Below are 20,537 nucleotides of genomic sequence, written 5' to 3' on the forward strand. Positions count from 1 at the left end.
TCTGTCCCATGTTACACTGGGTATCAAATTAATTGAAACCTATAGAACTTTGAAATACTTTAAAACCATCATAAATATAATGGATGGAGCAGTGAGAACAGAAGCCTATCCTGTGTGAGGTGGGCACACAGGAAATATGTGTTAAATATAGAAAGGAAGAAAATAAAGGAGGGAGAGAAGAAGGGAGAAGGGGAAAGAAGGAAGAAAAGTAGTCCCATAGTGGAAGAGGAGGGGAAGAGACAGAAGGAGGAGGAGGAGGACAGACGAGGGAGGAGGAGGAGGACAGACGAGGGAGGGGGAAGGGTGGGGAATGGGTGGGGAGGGGGAGGGGGAAGGGCTGGGGAGGGGAGGAGAAGTGAAGGGGGAGGGGGAAAGGGAGGGGAGGAGATGAGGAGTAGGGAGGATAAATGAGGAGGGGAGGGGACGGGGGAGGATGGACAAGGAGAAAGAGGAGGAGGAAGAAGACTTGCAGGCGTGGCCCAGGCTGGTACTGGGGTGAGGGAAGGGAGTGCCTCCTGCAGAACAGGAGGGTGTTGCCCTCGGGTGTGTAGGGCTCACCTGAGGAGCCTCCTTCATTCTGAGCCCTGAGCGCCGCCTCTGCCTCACTCCCATCCCCACCCTGCAATGGTGAAGCCAAAGTCGATACAGCAGTGGCTGCTGTGTGTTTTCTCCAGGTCAGTAGGACATGGGCCTGCTGGACATCGCAGCCCTTTGGCCGTGGCTCTGCCGGGTTTGATTGCCACACTATTCCCTGCTGCCAAATCAGTCAGCGCCACCAGAAGGGTCACACAAGGCCACTCTCAGGACTCCCAGACCTCCTCTGTCTCAGAGAAGAAGGAGGCCACTATAAAAGGGCGATGTCTTTGGCCTTAGGGTGCATGTCAGCCCCTCTGGTTGCTATGTGGATAGAGCTCCAGATGTGAGGGAATGTTCTAGAAATGTGACCTGGGCAGCTGATGGAGTCCAGGCCCTTCGGGTGCTAACACTGTGAAACGTCTCTGTTCCAGAAATGGTTGCCAAGCCTGGAGGTCAGACTTGCTTAGCAGAGAAGGCAAACTCCGCTGAACTACAGCTGGGTTCAGCACATGGGTCTGGTCAGGAAACACACGTTGAAACTTTATTAAAACCAGCAAGACTGACACAGGCGGCGGAGTGTGACGTCTGTCCCATGTTACACTGAGCTTGTTTTCAGGTCCAGAGATGTGCCACACTGGGCTGGAGCCACTCGCGAAATGTCATTCTGTTCACGCAGCTGTAAAGCTCTCAGTATTTACCAACTAGGACTTTTCTTGTACAGGTATTTGTTTAATTGTCTTCTCTCCTCAACAGTAACTATAATGTCCTAAAACTCCGTAGACAATAAATAGCTCTTTAAAGACCAGATTTAGTTTTTATGTAACCCACAGGTTGGGGAAGGGGAACCACAAATTGTACTGACCCTCAGAACAGTGGCGAAATGGAAAGAACACCTTAAACTGAACCCTTAGGGAATCCATCTGTAAAACCCCACTGCCTCTCAGATTCTGTGATCTGGGCCCCGAGACAACTTTCAGAGTCCCTCGCCTGCATAAGTGGGTGTCTGGCGAGAGACTTTCAAAAAATGAAATGCCCCAGGCCAGCAGCCATCGCCTAACAAGGACCTTAGAGAAAAGCCCATGGACGCATGGAGAAATGGTGCCCACTAGCGGCAATCTCCAGAATGGACGTCCTGTGAAGTAGATGCGGCCTGCAGTGGCTCACACCTGTCAGCACCTCAGGAGGCTGATACGGGCGGGGGGTGGTGGGGGACGGGGCGGATTGCTTGAGTCTGGAAATTCAAGACCAGCCTAAGCAACACAGTGAGACCCTATCTCTACAAAACATACAAAAACTAGCCGGGTGTGGTGGTGCCTATGGTCTCAGCTACTCAGGAGGCTGAGATGGGAGGATTGCTTGAGCCTGGGAGGTTTAGGCTGCAGTGAGCAGAGATCCCACCAACACACTCCAGCCTGGGTGACTGAGGGAGATCTTGTCTCAAAAACAAATAAAAAAGATGCCGCTAATTAACCAGACACTTGGAGATTTTCTCATTTTCTACGAGGCTGAGGGGAAAATTTAAGGAGCCCACAATTCCAACACCCCATCACTCTTTCTCATGTTTTTCCCCATGTTTTCATCAAATCATAAGTTGTGGCAAAATAATGTCCAACTCTCAATACATACAAAGTAACCCAGAATAAGGAGGACTGATCAAGAAGAATGTCACCAATCACCAAGTGCCACATTCACTGGAATCAGCAGTTCGTAAGCATAGTTACTTGTGTGGCGTTGGGCGGGGGGGCTGTAGTGTGTGTGTGTGGTCTGTGTTGTGTGCACTAGTGTGTGGTGTGTGATGTGTCTGTGGGGTATGTGTGTGGTATGTTGTGTGGAGTATGTCTGTTGGGTTTGTACTAGTATGTGGTGTGTGGTATGTTGTGTGTGGTGTATGTGGACTAGTGTGCGGTGTGTAGTGTGGGGGGGTGTGCACCAGTGTGTGGTGTGTGTGTGTGGTGTGTGTCTATCTCCAGATTAGATGATTTCATGCTTTTTTCAGTGAACTACTGCTGTCATTTTAAAAAATTATCCTCAGCACTATGTTTCAGGCGATAATGATAATTCGTCTTGGCATAAGCAAACTGTGTGTTAATAAAATATTTTTGGCACTGAACAACACCTGTAAGCATTGTAGATTATCCAGAGGCAGTTTTTTTTCACATATCACTGTAGGGAGCTTTTCCTCATTCATCTTACGGGCCCTAAGTCACTGCGTTCCAGCCAGACGAGGTTCTCTGCATTCCCTGAATGCCCTGGGCCTTCTCCCACCTCCACTCCCTCCCCTATCCACTGGGCCAACCCATCCTTCAGTTCCATTTTGGCATCCCTTTGAGGACTGCCACTGTGGCCTCCACAGACATCAAGCCTGTGTTCGCAGGGCCCTCCACAATCTGCACTCCATCACCCGCTCCTGGCAGAACACTGGCACAGGAGACCAAAGCACGTGTGAATGAGTCAATCAGAAGAACAACTTGTACTAGAAAGTGCTTTCCCAAATTTGACATCAAAATTGAGATCAGTGAACACTTTCATGGCTCATGACAAAGTTCATATCCACCTAACAAAAAATGAGGGCATTATTCAGTTAATTTAATAGTGAGAAAGATAATCAGATAACCAGCTAGAGATCACAACATTTCTGAATTGGCTGTTACCCTCATGTCCGCAGGGCTGGGCCCATGTCTGCGGACAGCAGTCTTTGAGAAGCTGCAGAGGGAGCCTGTGCAGGATGACTAGTGCTGCTGTGTCCTGCAGGTGGTGGGACAGGATGCTAGGAAGAAAAGGCGTCCGGCACCTCAGGATGCTCTGTCCGGGTGGCTCAGCTTGCTTCTCATAGCCTCCCAGTCCTTTTACTGCAGTTTCAGGAGGTGATGCCGGCGACGCGGAGCCCGGCATATTCCTCTCCAGGCTTCCCTTCACCCCGCAGAGCTTCCCCACACTGGCAGAACTCGATCACTGCCACCCAGAGGGCATCGTCTCTGAAGAGGCAGGGAGAGGGGGGAAGCTGCAAACCCCAGGCTGATGTTCTCGGTGTCCCCACAGCCTGCTTTTGCCTTAAAACCCCAGATATATTCACGAATGGGTACGACACCCAAGACGCCATTGTCAGCTCAGGGACTTGGTTTTAGTTGCAGCTTTGGGACCTCGGTTAGGTAAGTTACCCTCGCTGGGTCTTACTTTCCACATCAGTAAGTGCCACAAAGCTTAACATTTCTAAGCCAACAGAAAGCCTCAATTTTAATTAACAAACATTTACTTATCAATCATTTTTTACCTGGATGGAGGTTAATTCAAAAAAAAGGTATTAACCCAGAAGGTTTTTCTTTTTAAGAGTGTTAGTGGGGTGCTCATGTCCCGGCGGGGAAGCTCTGAACTTCCTCTGCCCAACTCTGCAGGCGACGCTTACAGCCCCTGTCTGTGGGGTCCAAGTGGACCTGGAGGTCTCCAAGGCAGCACCGGAGCAGACCTGCAGCTGCAGGATGTGGAGAAACGCAAGGTAGATCGAGATTTGACGTTTGGATAGATGTTAATTCTGAACCCTAGAACTGTCTTTGTAAAATGACAACAAAGACATATTTGCCAATCATTGACTTCTTAATCGTGGCTTTTGCTCTTTCAAAGCTTCAACATTTTGCAGTTTCAGCCAACAGAATTCTCTAACTTTGTAAACTGCTCTCGTGTGGCGACAATACCACCTCACTAATCAGTGAGAAGGGTGATTGTTCTCTCTTCCTTTCAGAGTCATTTAAATTCTTGAGAAACCACTTGGCATATTTAATATTCTGGTCATACTGAAAATCCAAGTCTTGTTTTCCTGACCATATTTCAGGAACTAGTTTAAGGAAGGAATTATCTTTTAAAACCACAAAACACAGATTTTTACACACTCAATTTCACAAAACTCAGTATTGCAGAATTGCAAACATGCTCTGTGACTCAGTCTCCAGGGCTTAACTTCCCCCTTGTAGTTTTAGAGGGTCCTGAAATTTTATCTTCTTTAACAAGGGCAAATACTGGGAGAGAATGTAAGGAGAGGAAAATTAACAGAACATTCTGTTAGACAAACCAGCCTCAGGCATGTACATATTTGGCAGAGCTCTAATTTTGTTTGCTAACCTCTGATCACTACCTGAAATGGTCTCTGCAGGATATCAAGGCATCAGCAGTGCTGTGCTCCCGGAGCATCTAGGTGAGAATCCAGTCCCTGGCCTTTCTCAGCTTCTGGAGGCCACCTGCACTCCCGGCTCATCTACCTACCTTCCCCCTCCCCTCCCCTCCCTTCCCTTCCCTCCTTCTCCTCCTTCCTTCCTATCTTTAAAGCCAGCAGCAGCATCTTCCAGTCTCTCTGACTCTCACCCCTGCTGCCCACTTTCATGTGTAAGAACTCTTGTGATTACATTACACCCAGCCACACAACCCATCTTAACTTAGTCACCTCTTACAAAGTCCATTTTGTCATGTGAGGTAATACACAATATTTGTGAGCACTATCAGTTTAACCAGTTAGTAAGTGTGGTAGAGGAAATACAATGATGGAAGGTTTTGAGGAAAGAAAAATAGCTCAGAGCAGTCTGAACTATTTGAAGGATGCAAAATTTATCAGGACGTGAGTGTGAGACTCACTTCAGTCACTGCTCCCCATGCCACGGGGGCAATTGTTTAAGGCATTTTGTTCCTTACTGCTGCGTCACCCATTATTTTCACGTTTCTGGAGTCTGTGAGACAAAGAAAAATCTATAGTCAGTCAATAGCTTATGTTGTTTTAATGTAAATTCTTGATAAACAACCTAAGTTGCTTTCCTTCGTATGTTAAAATCTATTTGCATTTCTTTCCCTGTGAACTGTTTTTTGTCTTTCTCCTGAACCATTGATCTCTTCCCACTTACTTATTACATATATGTAAAGGGAATACTGGCTCTACGTTATAAGGAAATTCGCATTTTGTGATAGGTTTCCAATTTTTCCTAGGTTGTCTTTTGACTTCCTTTGCTGTTTGTGCACACATTTTTTTTTTTTTTTTTGGTAATGAGAGTGCGTTGCTCTTGTTTTTAAAATGTTGACTACATTCTGGGGAAGGAAGGCTCAGCTAAAGCCCCACTTTCCATTGCTCAGCCACCTGCTTTTTGCCCGGGTGGGTGGTCCGGCCCCGAGCCCTCCTAAGTCTCTCGCCAATGCCCAAACGCGCCGCAGTGATTCCGGGGAGGCCGCGCTCTCGCCCCACGGCGGCCAGAAGCCCACGTGCCAGGAGAGGGATCGGAACCAGCAACTCAGGGCCGGTTTCCCGCGCCAGATGGGACTCGTTTGCCGGGGAATTCCGGGGCGGGGCCTGTCTGGAGCGGAAGAGCCTGGGCGGCGCACCGGGACTGGGCGGAGGTGCGGGTCTGCGGCCTTCGAGTGCTGGGGCGGCGGCGGCGGCGGGCGCGGGCACGGGCACGGGCACGGGGCGTGGCGCGGAGCGGGCAGGAGGCGCGCGCCGGGCGGCGGAGTGCGGCGTGAGGCCGGGCCCGCGCGGCCATGAACCTAGAGCGGCTGCGGAAGCGCGTCCGGCAGTACCTCGACCAGGTGGGCGGCCCGGACTGGGAGTGCGGGGCCCGGGCAGGCCGCGCCGGGTCCATTTCCGCGTGGCGTGGGGCTGGGGTGACTGCCGTCAGGGCTCTTGGTGGGGAAGGACTGGACCGGCCCTGGGCCTTCATGTGGGACCAGCAGCGCTGTCTCCGCCTTACCCCGAAGGGAGCGGCCCCTGCCGCTTCACAGCCTGGGGAGTGGAGGCCCCGGAGCGCAGGGGGCGCCTCACTCGGGTCTGAGCCTCGTTCTGCGCTTGGGGAGGTGCCCAAGAAACACCGACTATTCAGTGCAAGTTGAAGGACAATTTTTGAAGGAAAGTTGCAGGGCTAGCGAGTAAAACATTTTTGAGAGGTTTAGTTGTAATTTTTATTGGACTGAATTTAAGTGAATAAAGATGTGCAGAAGCCTGTTGTCTGAAATCAGTACTTTAAAAATTCTCGTTAACTATGTCTGTGTTCCCTGCACTACCTTTGAGTGAATAACAGTGTTTAAAGGAAAGAAGTGTCTTCGAGAATCAGCAGCATCAGTTTTATCTATAATGTCGTTTATTTTTTGTTGAAATGCTTGCTCTTTCAGGAAATTGGAAAGGAAGGGAAAGAAAAGCCATGGTAATGCAGAATTTTCGGAATTGGGTGCTAAATGACGTGGCCACATGTTCGCAGTCCATTTGGAGGGCAGTGTTTTTGTTTACCATAAGTCAGCTGAATTCAGTGTTTTGTGATCGTAGTGAGGAACATGACAGGCCTGGTTTCCAGACGGAGACTCCGGTATTGAGCATATTTGTAACCATCCCGTTGCCATTCCTCCTGCCTCGGGCTGGCAGCAGTGGTCCTGGCTTGCCTCCAGGGGAACTGAGGCAGAGACTGTAGAAGACTGAGGACCGAGGAGCAGAACAGGGACTAAAGCTAGCCGTAGGTCACTGGGTGGCTGGTTCTCATTGTTGGCTCCTTAATTTTTGTTAGACTTGGAGGAGGCGAGTTCTTCCCCATGCTCAGTGAAGCTTAGTTAATTTATGTGTGTGTGTTTTTAAATTTGAGTGTTATTAAAACTGCAACTGTTTTATATAAGGTATTTGAGTATAGTGTTCTATCTACTAAAATTCACTTTGGGATCCATTAACAGATCGTTGAAAGTGTTATATAAATAGCACAAGAATTGTTAGACTAGTTTTTGCTGTTTCACTTGCATTTCACTTGTATGTTTCGCGATACATTTTTACAGTGTATGAGTTTTAAAAAATTGTCTTCATGAGTTGTATATACACAGATATTACAGTAATATTTGTATTGTGACATTGAACTAAAATTCACCCGATGTGAGATATAAGATAGAGATGTAACAAATTGTTGTTTTGAGATGTAGATTTATTACATAGAATTATAATGATATTAGATACCAGTTTAAGAGTGTTGAAATAACAGGGCAGTTACCACTTTTTTTTTTTTTTTTGATATGCAGCAACAGTATCAAAGTGCTCTATTTTGGGCAGATAAAGTAGCTTCACTCTCTCATGGTAAGTGACAATGCTAATTGTTTTTCTGATTAATCTTAAATTTTTTTCTATTTCACCTTGTACCTCTGACCACTTATGTGAATTTTTCCCTCCAGAGGAACCCCAGGACATCTATTGGCTGGCTCAGTGTCTTTACCTGACAGCACAGTATCACAGAGCCGCCCACGCACTCCGGTCACGGAAACTGGACAAAGTAAGTAATGGTATGAACTGTAAAGCTCTTCAGAGCTTTAAAAAAATGTCATTAGTGGTCGAGCGCGGTGGCTCACACCTGTAATCCCAGCACAATATCACAGAGCCGCCCATGCACTCCGGTCATGGAAACTGGACAAAGTAAGTAATGGTATGAACTGTAAAGCTCTTCAGAGCTTGAAAAAAATGTCATTAGTGGTCGAGCGCCGTGGCTCACACTTGTAATCCCAGCACTTTGGAAAGCCAAGGCGGGTGGATCGCGAGGTCAGGAGTTCAAAACCAAGATGGTGAAACCCCGTCTCCGCTAAAAATACAAAAATTAGCTGGACGTGGTGGCAGTCACCTGTAATCCCAGCTACTTGGGAGGCTGAGGCAGAGAATTACTTGAACCTTGGAGGTGGAGGTTGCAGTGAGCTGAGGTCACACATTGCACTCTAGCCTGGACAATAGAGCGAGACTCCGTCTCAAAAAAAAAAAAAAGTCATTAGTGTTTTAGGTGTATATTCCATTATGTTGAAGTTATTTAAATTTATGCAATTTTTCTTTGTTTTTGTTTTTGTTTTTTTGAGGTCTCTGTGTCACCCAGGAGTGCAGTGGGATGATCGTGGCTCACTGTAGCCTCAGACTCCTGGGTTCGAGTGATCCTTTGCAGTGGGATGATCGTGGCTCACTGTAGCCTCAGACTCCTGGGTTCGAGTGATCCTTCTGCCTCAGCCTCCCTAGTAGCTGGGACTACAGGTGCATGCCACCACACCCAGCTAATTTTAAAATTTTTTTGGTAGAGACGGGGCCTCACTATGTTGCCCAGGCTAGTCTTGAACTCCTGGTCTCAAGCAGTCCTCCTGCCTTGGTCTCCCAAAGTGCTGGGATTATAGATGTGAGTCATCACAGTAGGCCCAATTTTTTTTACCGAATGTGAAGGGAAAATGTCTTACACCTCATCTGTCACCTTCTTTTTCCCCATCTCCCGTCTAGTCTAAATTCTGAAGACTGTTTTCTAAACAGCTGTGAAATCATGGATATTCCTTTTCCTCCCCACTCATACGTGTCAGGCCTTTGATTCTTTGTCTGTTCTGTTACAGCCTCTCTTGTGTCTTTTCCACAGTAACAGTTTTTCTCTGCTCACCTTCCCTGTGTCCAGTTCATCTTGTGAACTGTTACAGGGGTGAGTAGTCTTCCTAAAACACAGATGTGATTATATTCCCACAAGGTCATTCAGTGACTTCCCATTACCTACAGGATAAAGTCAGATGCATCAGTAGGTCTGTGAGGCCCTCCATGATTTCTCTCCAGTCTGCGTCTAATCCACCACCATCAATACCTGGAGCACGTGCTCCAGTCACGTGGGGCTGCTGTGAGCTCCTTGGACACCCAGCAGTTATTCACACTCAGTGCTTGAAGTGCTGCCCAGCGCTCCACTCCTCTGACCACTTACTCGCGGCCTCACTTGCTCTCCTGCAGATGTTTCCTTCTCCACCTGGCTGGTGCTTTCTGTGACCCCCTTTCATCATGCTTACCTGTTGTGCTTAGTTCATGTCTTCCCTACCGTAACCTCCTGGGGCAGGGCCTTTTTGAATCCTTGGTGCCTAGTAAACAGTAGGTTCATAATAAATATGGTTTAACAAGACTGGAATTTTATTTTTTTAACTGCAAGAGTAAAACGAGAAATTATGAAATTAGCTCTATTTTATGCTTATGGCTTGCTTTGAAAGTGAAAATACGTATTATTTTGACCACTATTTAAACAAATTAATTTCTTTCCTAGTTGTATGAAGCATGTCGTTACCTTGCAGCTAGGTGCCATGTAAGTATGCTCACAATTTCATTTTTATTTGGTTGAATAAAATGAGTGTTATGCATCCCTTATATATGTGTGAGAATTTTAGTGATGTAGCTTAGCAGGTTAGTAAAGTATTTCACGAGGAAGTGTTCTTTTCCTTAGTATTGTTTTCTGTAAAATACTGATTCTTCATTTACTAAAAGCTGACATGCATGAAGAAAATTCTACTTTAGACATTTTATATTTAAGTAATGGATATAATATATATTATCCTTTAAAAATCTGGATCATATGTTTAGTGTTAGAAATTGTGTGTGATGAGTGGCATTTCTGTTTTCCCCGTAGTATGCTGCAAAAGAGCACCAGCAGGCCCTTGATATTCTTGATATGGAAGAGCCAATCAACAAAAGATTATTTGAAAAATACTTGAAGGATGAAAGTGGCTTCAAAGATCCCTCCAGTGACTGGGAAATGTCACAGTCTTCAGTAAGTAGTACTGTTAGCACACCTCAGTAACGGCAGCGAGAATTGCCCCCATTACGTGGTAGAAATACATTATCTTCTTTTACCGGAGTGTTACTATATTAAAACAATTGTGGTTGCCAATTTATTTAATTTGCCCGCCAAAACCAAAAAAGATTCTGAGACATTTCTGAGCCCTCAGTTGGAAGCTGTAATTGTATCTGCAGATGCCTGCATCCAAAATAGGCTGGCTTGAAATCTTCCTTCTCCGATGTCTTAAGCTACTCCCTAAAAGTGGAATAATTTTTCTCCTTCTTTCTGTGTTTCAACAGTGTTTTGGACCTATACCAAGAAACTTCGATTAGCTTACATTGTTTCTTTCCAGGAAATGGTTTTGTGTTCCTGTTTGCTTCAAAGTACATTGCTATGTAATTTTGTGTATTTCAGTTTGTATATTTCATATCTCCATGAAATTGCACATTCCTTGCTGGCAGAAATTGTATAATAACTTATTAAGTGACATTTATAGATCACTAATCTGGATTTTTTTTTAAAAAAATAAAAACTTATTGAGGTTTAATTCATATGCCATGCAGTTCACCCATTTAAACTGTATGGTTTGATTCCTTTTAGTATATTCACAGAGCTTTGCAAACCTCACCATGGTCAATTTTAGAATATTTTTATTATTCAGAAAGAATCCCTGTAAGCCTTATCTGACCTACCTACCAATTTATCTTTTTTCCCACATCTTTTTTTTTTTCCTTAATTAAGACGGGGTCTTTGCTTTGTTGCCCAGGCTGGAGTGCAGTGGCACAGTCACAGCTCACTGCAGCCTCAACCTCCCAAGCTCAAGTGATTCTCCCACATCAGCCTTCCGAGTAGCTGGGACTACAAGCACATGCAACCACAGTCAGCTCATTTTTTTAAAAATGTTTTGTAGAGACAGGGTCTTACTGTGTTGCCCAGGCTGGTCTCAAACTCCTGGGCTCAGGTGATCCTCCTGCCTTAGTTTCCCAAAGTGTTGGGATTACAGGCATGAGCCACCGCACCTGGCCCATTTATTCTTTATATTTTTGGTAGAACTTTATTCGTCTACTTTTCACCTTAGATAGTTATTTTTAAGCATAAAAGAATATTACACATTCTAGGTTTTTTTTTTTGTCTGTTTTTTTTCTGGCCACTCATTAATTTATGTGTTGGGAAGCACATTCTTCTGCTAAGAAATGCATTTATGAGAGTGTCTGGTACAGTCATTATTTTAGGACCTCTTATCCATTAACTTACCTGCCACGAAATGTGTGATTTATTTGTAATGATTGTTATCGATTTTGTGAAATTATATTTTTAAAAAAAGCAAGTCCTAGGATATTGCTTATCTTGAAGACTCTCATAATTCATTATTTTTTCTAAAATTTTACTTTACGAATCTTCTTCATATCCTTAATGATTTTAGCTGCCTGTTGCTGGATCATCTTTCAATTCAGTTATGTGTTTGAGGTCCAGAGTCTAGAATGGGCATCAGATTTCCATATCTTCTTGTTTATGGTAGTCGTGAGATAGCCATTGAACACCTTACCGTGTGCTAGCACCACAGAGAGGGTAGCATCTCTAGACCTCAGAGTTCTATAAGTTAGTGTTTTTACCCTTTTACAGACGAGGAAAGGAAATGGAGGCCAAAAGAGGTTCAATCACTTGTCCAAGGTTACAAGTGGCAGAGCTGGGGTTTGAACTCGGGTCTGTCCTGCCTCAGCAGGCCATTATGCTGACTGCTCTGACCACTGTGCTGCATTGCTACCCAGTTTCTGCTCATGAAGATCCTTTTGAGGGGTGTCTACCTATCACACTGTCAATCTTGGAGTTTTATACACATGCATACACACTCTGTTTGCCATCTCTAAATCATTGCACTGTTTTGGACAAAACAGGTAATGAACCTAGTAGCTGTGACATGGACTTTTGTTTTAAAGATGTGTTGGAACAGAGCAGTTAGAGCCCAGGGAAGGTGAATTGAAGAAACTTTGCTGGTTTTTTTTTTGTGTGTATATGTGTGTGTGTTTTTATTCATGCCTTGAGAGTTGTGATTAAATCCCTTTAAATGCAATAAAAACTTCTCAGTATTCTAAGACACAATTCTCTATCAAAAGTTAAGTTTAAGGGCCAGGCATGGTGGCTTATGCCTGTAATCTCAGCACTTCGGGAGGCCAAAGTGGGAGGATCACTTGAGGCCAGGAGTTTGAGAGCAGCCTAGGCAACACAGCAAGATTGTCTGTACAAAAAATTTTAGGAATTAGCTGTTCGTGGTGGTGTTCACCTGTAATCCTAGCTACTCAGGAGGCTGAGGTAGGAGGGTCACTTGAGATCAGAGGAGTTCAAGGCTGCAGTGAGCTATGATCGCACCCCTGAACTCCAGCCTGGGAGACAGAGTGAGACTCTGCCTCTAAGGAAAAAAAAAAAAAGTTAAGTTTAAAAATACTGACTTAATATGCGACTCATTATTTTTCCAACAGATAAAGAGTTCTATTTGTCTTCTACGTGGGAAAATCTATGATGCTCTAGATAACCGAACTCTGGCTACCTACAGCTACAAAGAAGCTTTGAAGCTTGATGTCTACTGTTTTGAAGCATTTGATCTTCTAACATCACACCACATGTTGACAGCACAAGAAGGTTTGGAAACTCAGGTGTTTTATGTTTAGCAAAATTAATATTGTTTGGATTTTTTGCCTCTGAAATCTTCTAAGTCAACAGCAGGCCACGTACGGGTTTAAATAGACCTACTGACTTTCTTAGTCTTCAAATGTAAAGCACATTGCAGAATGCAGTATTGTACGGTGCCTTGTGCTGTCCAAATCCAGGGATTGTAATAGGAAGAGACCATCTTTTTGAGAAGTGATTGAGATAGTATAAACCAGGATTTCAGTATCTCATTCAGTGATTCTCAACCGTGTTGCTCTTTAAATCCTTGGGAAAATTGAGAAACGTCCATGTCCAGTTCCCAACTCCAGAGCAGTTGAGTGGGTGTCTCGGGGTGAGATCCTATCAGATGGTTTAAAGCTCCCAGGTGATCCTAATGTACCACAGGCACTGAGAATCATAGTCCCAAGTATGTTGGCAGTAATGTGAGGTGGGTAAAGAAGGGAAACAGAAAATAGAGTGGTTGAATTAATGGGATTCTAGCGTATTTTAGCCTAGTGCAGGGGTTCTCAGCCAACCAGGGTGATTTTGCCACCCCCCAACCCCCCGGGAACATTTGGCAATGTCTGGAGACATTGTTTGTCACAGCTGAGGGTCAGGGAGGGAGGCTGAGAGGTTGCTGCTGCTATCTAGCGGCTGGCGGCCAGAGGTCCTGCTTAGCACCTGCAGTGCACGGGCTCCCCCGTCCCCAGCAGAGCAAGATCCCCGCAGCGTCAGGAGTGCAGAGACTGGTGGTTCTTAGGTGACAAGAGCCACCTGGGACCTGGCTTCAGCCCTAGAAGAGTGGCCTCCACCTACCAGATGATTCCCATCTTCAGGCCTGGAACTGCTGTGTCAGCTTCTGTAGCACATTTTGATCTTCTTATGTTCTCTTTTGAGTTTGATTTACTTAGACCAAGAACTATAGAATAATATTTTTAGTTGTTGGCTTTTTTCCCTCTATAAATATTATGAGGATATTCTTTTTTTTCTTACCATTTTTAAGAAAAAGAACTTCTTGAATCACTACCTCTTAGCAAGCTGGGTAATGAAGAACAGGAATTGCTGCGTTTTCTATTTGAGAACAAATTGAAAAAAGTAAGTAAAACCAAAGAGTTAGCATTTGCTTTATGTAAATATCGTATTCCATTAAATTTGGCATCTAGTCTTGTATTAAATTTTCGAAATTAAAACTTTTTAAATTTAGCACATTTTCAAGAATAGAGCATTTAAAATACATAAGATTCCAAAAAAACACTTCCAAAAATACCTGTCTTCCTCTGAAAGACTCCTTATACTAAAAGATTGAATTACCAAGTGAATGGAATGGTGTTGCATTTTTTTTTGTTATGCTTCCTAAATGTTTACTTTGAGAAATACATCCCACTATGGAATTCTGTGATAAAATTGAGAAGGGAGTAAAACTTACTGAGAGGAGTACTTACAAAACCTAAAGTTATAAGTTTTCAGAGGCTCACATTTGTTCTTGTAAATGTTTTAACCACTTGGGTCAAACACAAATTGAATCGCATTTTATTTTGTTTTTGCTCATTGCGTTTATGTTTACATTTCTCTGTGTTTCAGTATAATAAGCCTAGTGAAACGGTCATCCCTGAGTCTGTAAATGGCTTGCAAGAGAATCTGGATGTGGTAGTGTCTTTAGCTGAGAGACATTATTATAACTGTGATTTTAAAATGTGCTACAAACTTACTTCGGTGTAAGTATATCCATCAGTTTTTCTGTAGGAACATGGAGTTCACTCCATCTTACCTAAGTGATTCATGGACGTGCTCTCTGAATCATCCTGAACTAGATGATAATTTAAGTTACCTTTACCGTTTGTAGAGCGCAGAACAGGGTGCTGTCTTAAAAGAGCAGTTTGCAGACATGAGTTTATGCATATTTGTAGATTTATGACATTAACTTGGGAGGGATATACACGTTGCTCTTACTGATCTTGATAATTTGCAAGTTTGAAAATACCATTTTGGCACATTGTTTTGTAAAATTCATTCTCAATTAGAGACTCACCCTGTGGATGCTGGGTGTTCAATATGCTGCACTCGGTAGCTAAGCCATCTCCCACATGCATCAGTTTTCCAGTGTGCATAATTTAAACTTTAGCTAAATGACATATACTGTTTTTTGTAGATCTTGGTTGGGTTTTAAATCCTTGAAATTACAAAAATTTTAATTGACAAAACACGTAACCTATTTATTAGGTTGGTGCAAAAGTAATTGCAGTTTTTGCTGTTGGACGTAATGGTAAAACTGCAATTATTTTTGCACCAACCTAATGGTATTTCCTATTGGTTTTGATTCTTTTAAATAATCGGCCTACTTATTTTATAAATTATAATTCTGTTGACTTAAAGTAAATGTTTGTGATAATGTTTATTTTTATTCCTTTCAAACAAACCAGAATTTTTTCTTTAATTTGTCACTTAATTGTGGCCTTAACTGAATCAACCTGAAGATAATGGAGTGAAGAAAGTGCAGTATTATAACCCACAGCATCATACGTGATGCTGTGATGACTGCACATAGCTGATCCTCATGAGTGCCGTCACCTACTGTTTTGGGGAAGTAATGTGTTGCTTTTTAACTTTCAGAGTAATGGAGAAAGATCCTTTCCATGCAAGTTGTTTACCTGTACATATAGGGACACTTGTAGAGCTGAATAAAGCCAATGGTAAGATTTTTTATAAATTAAAGTAATTCTTAGACATAAAACAATTTTTTTCTGTAACTTGAAATTTTGTCTCTGAAATTCTGGATAGTTGAGATTGCAGGTAACATAATGGAACTCTACTATAAGAGTAACAACTGGGGAGGAAATGTTTAGGAAAGTAGCAAATGGCCAATTTTGTTTTCCCATCAGAACAATTAGTTCTTTATCGCTGTTTCCTACTACCTTTTCTCAGATATCATTTATGTTTCAAGGTTTGTTAACTTTAAATTGTTGGGTGTCAGTTCTGCCATTTTTTTCCTTTTTGTTTTGTAAATTCCATTGGAAATCTGATATGGTAAGAGTCGATAACTACTTAGAAATTGGAGGGGAGCAGATTGTTTGCTCGTGTTTTCCGTATTTTTAACATTTGACATTTAGCTGTGTTTGGGGATGCATTTGTCCTTAAATTTTTCTAAACCGAATGGTGAGCTCTGTCAGGAAGGAAAACCCTCAGCGAATCCCTGCTGCTCAGAGTGTGGTCTGTGGACCAGCAACATCGCATTTGTGGAAGCTGGTTGGAAATGCAGCATCTCCAGCTGCCCTGGTCTGCTGAATCCAAGTCTGCATGTAGGAAGCGTCATCTCAAAATGCCAGGATTTACACATTTCTCAAGATTACATAGTATCACTGATCTGATAAAAGTTTGTTCAACCAAATTGGTTGTGGGTGGTTATGATGGTCCATAATAGGCCCTTGGTGTGACAGGCATGACCTTCTGAGAGAGGTGAGGTGCTTTGCTGTATCCTCTGCAGTATTCAGGAAGTGGTTTCTTAGGGGCTGTCTGTTCCCACCTTGCGCACCATGTGTCCTTCATCTAACTCTCCAGTTAGTCAATTTTGTATCTAGAAGGAAAGACAAGTATAAAATTCTTACTTTGCTGTAAGAACAGAATTCTGTGACTGTGAAGAGTTGTAATGAAGTCATGTCTTAAATCACATGTGATACGAACAATTGTTCTTTTTCTGCTTTTTCCTGAACAGAACTTTTCTATCTTTCTCATAAACTGGTGGATTTATATCCTAGTAATCCTGTAAGTAATACAACTTTTAGTCGTAGTTTTTTTTTTTTACCTGAACTTTAAGAAAATGCTTAACTTGTATTTAGACAATAGCTTAAGTTCAAGCAAGTGCTGTTTTATGAAAGTGTTGCAGCAGAATCTCCTAGTGTTTAACGTACTTACAAAGCAGCATTAACTTTTCCACCCATGAAGGTATATTTTAATTATAACAAAGCAAAAAGGGTTTTTAACCCTCTTTTCTGATTATAGAAATTATACATGCTTATTTTAAAATACTTAGCATCTAGCAATATAAAATACTGACCATGACAGTCACGCATCTCTTTCCTAGGAAATGCTGATAATTGTTTGGTAGCTTTCTCACATTGCACATATAAGACAACTTATTGAATTGTGTACTGATTCCAAACTGTCGTGGATTGGAATGGAGAACTAGGAATGGAAAATGGAATCAGGGACTGCATTTTTAAAGACAAAATTGGGAATCAGGGTGTAAGACTCAGTCAAGACAAGAACTTGCACCCTATCCCAGTGTGAAACCAGTGCAAGAGAAAACCAGCTAAATAGTCAGAACGCGGTCAGAGAGCAAGGAAGAGCCAGGGTCAAGCTGGGGGAGATGAGCAGTGCAGGGGAGTGAGGACACTGGGATAGATGAGCAGTGCAGGGGAGTCAGGACGCTGGGGGAGATGAGAAGTGCAGGGAGTCAGGACACTGGGATAGATGAGCAGTGCAGGGGAGTCAGGACGCTGGGGGAGATGAGTAGTGCAGGGGAGTCAGGACGCTGGAGGAGATGAGCAGTGCAGGGAGTCAGGACACTGGGATAGATGAGCAGTGCAGGGGAGTCAGGACGCTGGGGGAGATGAGTAGTGCAGGGGAGTCAGGACGCTGGAGGAGATGAGCAGTGCAGGGGAGTCAGGACGCTGGGGGAGATGAGCAGTGCAGGGGGTCAGGACGCTGGAGGAGATGAGTAGTGCAGGGGAGTCAGGACGCTGGAGGAGATGAGCAGTGCAGGGGAGTCAGGACGCTGGGGGAGATGAGCAGTGCAGGGGGTCAGGACGCTGGAGGAGATGAACAGTGCAGGGGAGTCAGGACGCTGGGGGAGATGAGTAGTGCAGGGGAGTCAGGACGCTGGAGGAGATGAGCAGTGCAGGGGAGTCAGGACGCTGGGGGAGATGAGCAGTGCAGGGGGTCAGGACGCTGGAGGAGATGAGTAGTGCAGGGGAGTCAGGACGCTGGAGGAGATGAGCAGTGCAGGGGGTCAGGACGCTGCGGGAGATGAGTAGTGCAGGGGAGTCAGGACACTGGAGGAGATGAGTAGTGCAGGGGGTCAGGACGCTGGAGGAGATGAGTAGTGCAGGGGGTCAGGATGCTGGGGGAGATGAGCAGTGCAGGGGAGTCAGGACGCTGGGGGAGATGAGTAGTGCAGGGGAGTCAGGACGCTGGAGGAGATGAGCAGTGCAGGGGAGTCAGGACGCTGGGGGAGATGAGCAGTGCAGGGGGTCAGGACGCTGGAGGAGATGAGTAGTGCAGGGGAGTCAGGACGCTGGAGGAGATGAGCAGTGCAGGGGAGTCAGGACGCTGGGGGAGATGAACAGTGCAGGGGGTCAGGACGCTGCGGGAGATGAGTAGTGCAGGGGAGTCAGGACGCTGGAGGAGATGAGCAGTGCAGGGGGTCAGGACACGGGTAGATGAGCAGTGCAGGGGAGTCAGGACGCTGGAGGAGATGAGCAGTGCAGGGGGTCAGGACACGGGTAGATGAGCAGTGCAGGGGAGTCAGGACGCTGGAGGAGATGAGTAGTGCAGGGGGTCAGGACGCTGGAGGAGATGAGTAGTGCAGGGGGTCAGGACGCTGGAGGAGATGAGCAGTGCAGGGGGTCAGGACACGGGTAGATGAGCAGTGCAGGGGAGTCAGGACGCTGGAGGAGATGAGCAGTGCAGGGGGTCAGGACACGGGTAGATGAGCAGTGCAGGGGAGTCAGGACGCTGGAGGAGATGAGTAGTGCAGGGGGTCAGGACGCTGGAGGAGATGAGTAGTGCAGGGGGTCAGGACGCTGGGGTAGATGAGCAGTGCAGGGGAGTCAGGACACTAAGGGACATGAGCAGTGCAGGGGGTCAGGACGCTGGAGGAGATGAGCAGTGCAGGGGGTCAGGACTCATAGGCTGGTTTTTGAAACAGGGACTCCAGGGGCCTTGTCTTTTGTAGACGTCTCCTTGAGAAAGAGCCACGGAGTGTCTGCCCTCTTCTTCTTTTGGACCTTAGTAGACTGTGTTAGAGAAATGTCTAACGTAACTAGAATATGTGATAAGAAACATCTAGTGTACCCTCTGTCTATCCTAATTTGTTGCAGATTCCAATTGGATATTCCAATTGCAGTCTTTGGTTATGGTACATTTTGAACTTTTTAGGTGTCTTGGTTTGCAGTGGGATGTTACTATCTCATGGTCGGTCATAAAAATGAACATGCCAGAAGATATCTCAGGTATGAATTTCTTTTCTTCCTCTCCAGGTAACCTACAGAATTGATGTCTTGCTCATAAGCTTTCAAGTAGTAATTAGTGAGTACTTTAAAAGCAATGTGAAAGAATAAATGTTCTTCTTTTTTTTCTTCCTTTCTTTTCTTTCTGTTTCTTTTTCTTCTCCCCTCCGCTCCCCTCTGTGAAGAGGTTCTCACTCTGTTGCCCAGACTAGAGTGCAGTGGTGCAATAGTGGCTCACCTTGAACTCAAATGATCCCCTTGCTCAGCCTGCCAAGTAGCTGGGACTATAGGCACCACCATGCCTAGCTGATTTAAACATTTTTTTTTTGTTTGTTTGTTTTTGTTTTTTTTTTTTTGAAACGGAGTCTCGCTCTGTCGCCCAGGCTGGAGTGCAGTGGTGCGATCTCGGCTCACTGCAAGCTCCGCCTCCTGGGTTCACGCCATTCTCCTGCCTCAGCCTCCTGAGTAGCTGGGACTACAGGCGCCCGCCACCGCGCCCGGCTAATTTTTTGTATTTTTAGTAGAGACGGGGTTTCACCGTGGTCTCGATCTCCTGACCTTGTGATCCGCCCGCCTCGGCCTCCCAAGGTGCTGGGATTACAGGGGTGAGCCACCGCGCCCGGCCTAAACATTTTTTTTTTTTTTTTTTTTTTTTGAGACGGAGTCCCACGCTGTTGCCCAGGCTGGAGTGCAGTGGCGCGATCTCGGCTCACTGCAAGCTCCGCCTCCCGGGTTCCCGCCATTCTCCTGCCTCAGCCTCCTGAGTAGCTGGGACTACAGGCGCCCGCCACCGCGCCCGGCTAATTTTTTGTATTTTTAGTAGAGACGGGGTTTCACTGTGGTCTCGATCTCCTGACCTTGTGATCCGCCCGCCTCGGCCTCCCGAAGTGCTGGGATTACAGGCTTGAGCCACCGCGCCTGGCCACATTTTTTTTTTAATAGAGACAAATCTCACTGTGTTGCCTAGGCTGGTCTTGAACTCCTGGCCTCAAGCAGTCCTCCTGCTTCGGCCTCCCAAAGTGTTGAGATTACAGGCATGAGCCACCATGCCTGGCTGAATAAATGTTTTCTTCAAGAGGTTTTTTCTTTATAAGATGCCACGGGGAGAGAGAGAGAAAAAAAAAAATTAGTGATGTAGACCCTATTTTCAAGGAACCTATATATTTTATTTATAAATGAGAATAAATGGCCAGGCATGGTGGCTCATGCTTGTAATGCCAGCATTTTGGGAGGCCAACGCAGGTAGATCACCTGAGGTCAGGAGTTCAAGACCAGCCTGGCTAACATGGTGAAACTCTGTCTCTACTAAAAATACAAAAAATTAGCCAGATATGGTAGTGGGCATATGCGTCCCAGCTACTCAGGAGGCTGAGACAGGAAAATCGCTTGAACCCGGAAAGTGGAGGTTGCAGTGAGCCGAGATCGCACCATTGCACTGCAACCTGGGCAACAAGAGCAAAACTCTGTCTCAAAAAAGTAATAATAGTAATTAAAAATTAATAAATGAGAATAAATATGAAACAGTAGAGAATAATGTAGTTTGAAAGTT

General features: G+C 45.1%; 1 protein-coding gene across 8 annotated transcripts in view; it reads left to right on the forward strand.

Moving 5' to 3' along the window:
* The first annotated feature begins 5,910 nt into the window (after nucleotides 1-5,910).
* The window catches only part of CDC16 (cell division cycle 16), a 40,536-nt gene continuing 25,909 nt past the window's right edge, over nucleotides 5,911-20,537 (forward strand). For 3 of the 8 annotated variants that reach the window (XR_013407582.1, XM_015121537.3, XM_015121538.3), the window contains exons 1-11: nucleotides 5,911-6,135; nucleotides 7,597-7,651; nucleotides 7,747-7,844; nucleotides 9,609-9,647; nucleotides 9,969-10,109; nucleotides 12,596-12,755; nucleotides 13,768-13,859; nucleotides 14,346-14,479; nucleotides 15,375-15,454; nucleotides 16,474-16,523; nucleotides 18,918-18,991. Coding sequence is in view for 7 of the 8 variants with exons in the window: in XM_015121537.3 (XP_014977023.1) it covers nucleotides 6,088-6,135; nucleotides 7,597-7,651; nucleotides 7,747-7,844; nucleotides 9,609-9,647; nucleotides 9,969-10,109; nucleotides 12,596-12,755; nucleotides 13,768-13,859; nucleotides 14,346-14,479; nucleotides 15,375-15,454; nucleotides 16,474-16,523; nucleotides 18,918-18,991 (971 nt within the window). In the remaining variant the exon portion in view is untranslated. 8 annotated transcript variants of the gene reach the window in all.

Source organism: Macaca mulatta, chromosome 17 (genome assembly GCF_049350105.2).
Source record: "Macaca mulatta isolate MMU2019108-1 chromosome 17, T2T-MMU8v2.0, whole genome shotgun sequence".
Lineage (NCBI taxonomy): Eukaryota > Metazoa > Chordata > Mammalia > Primates > Cercopithecidae > Macaca > Macaca mulatta.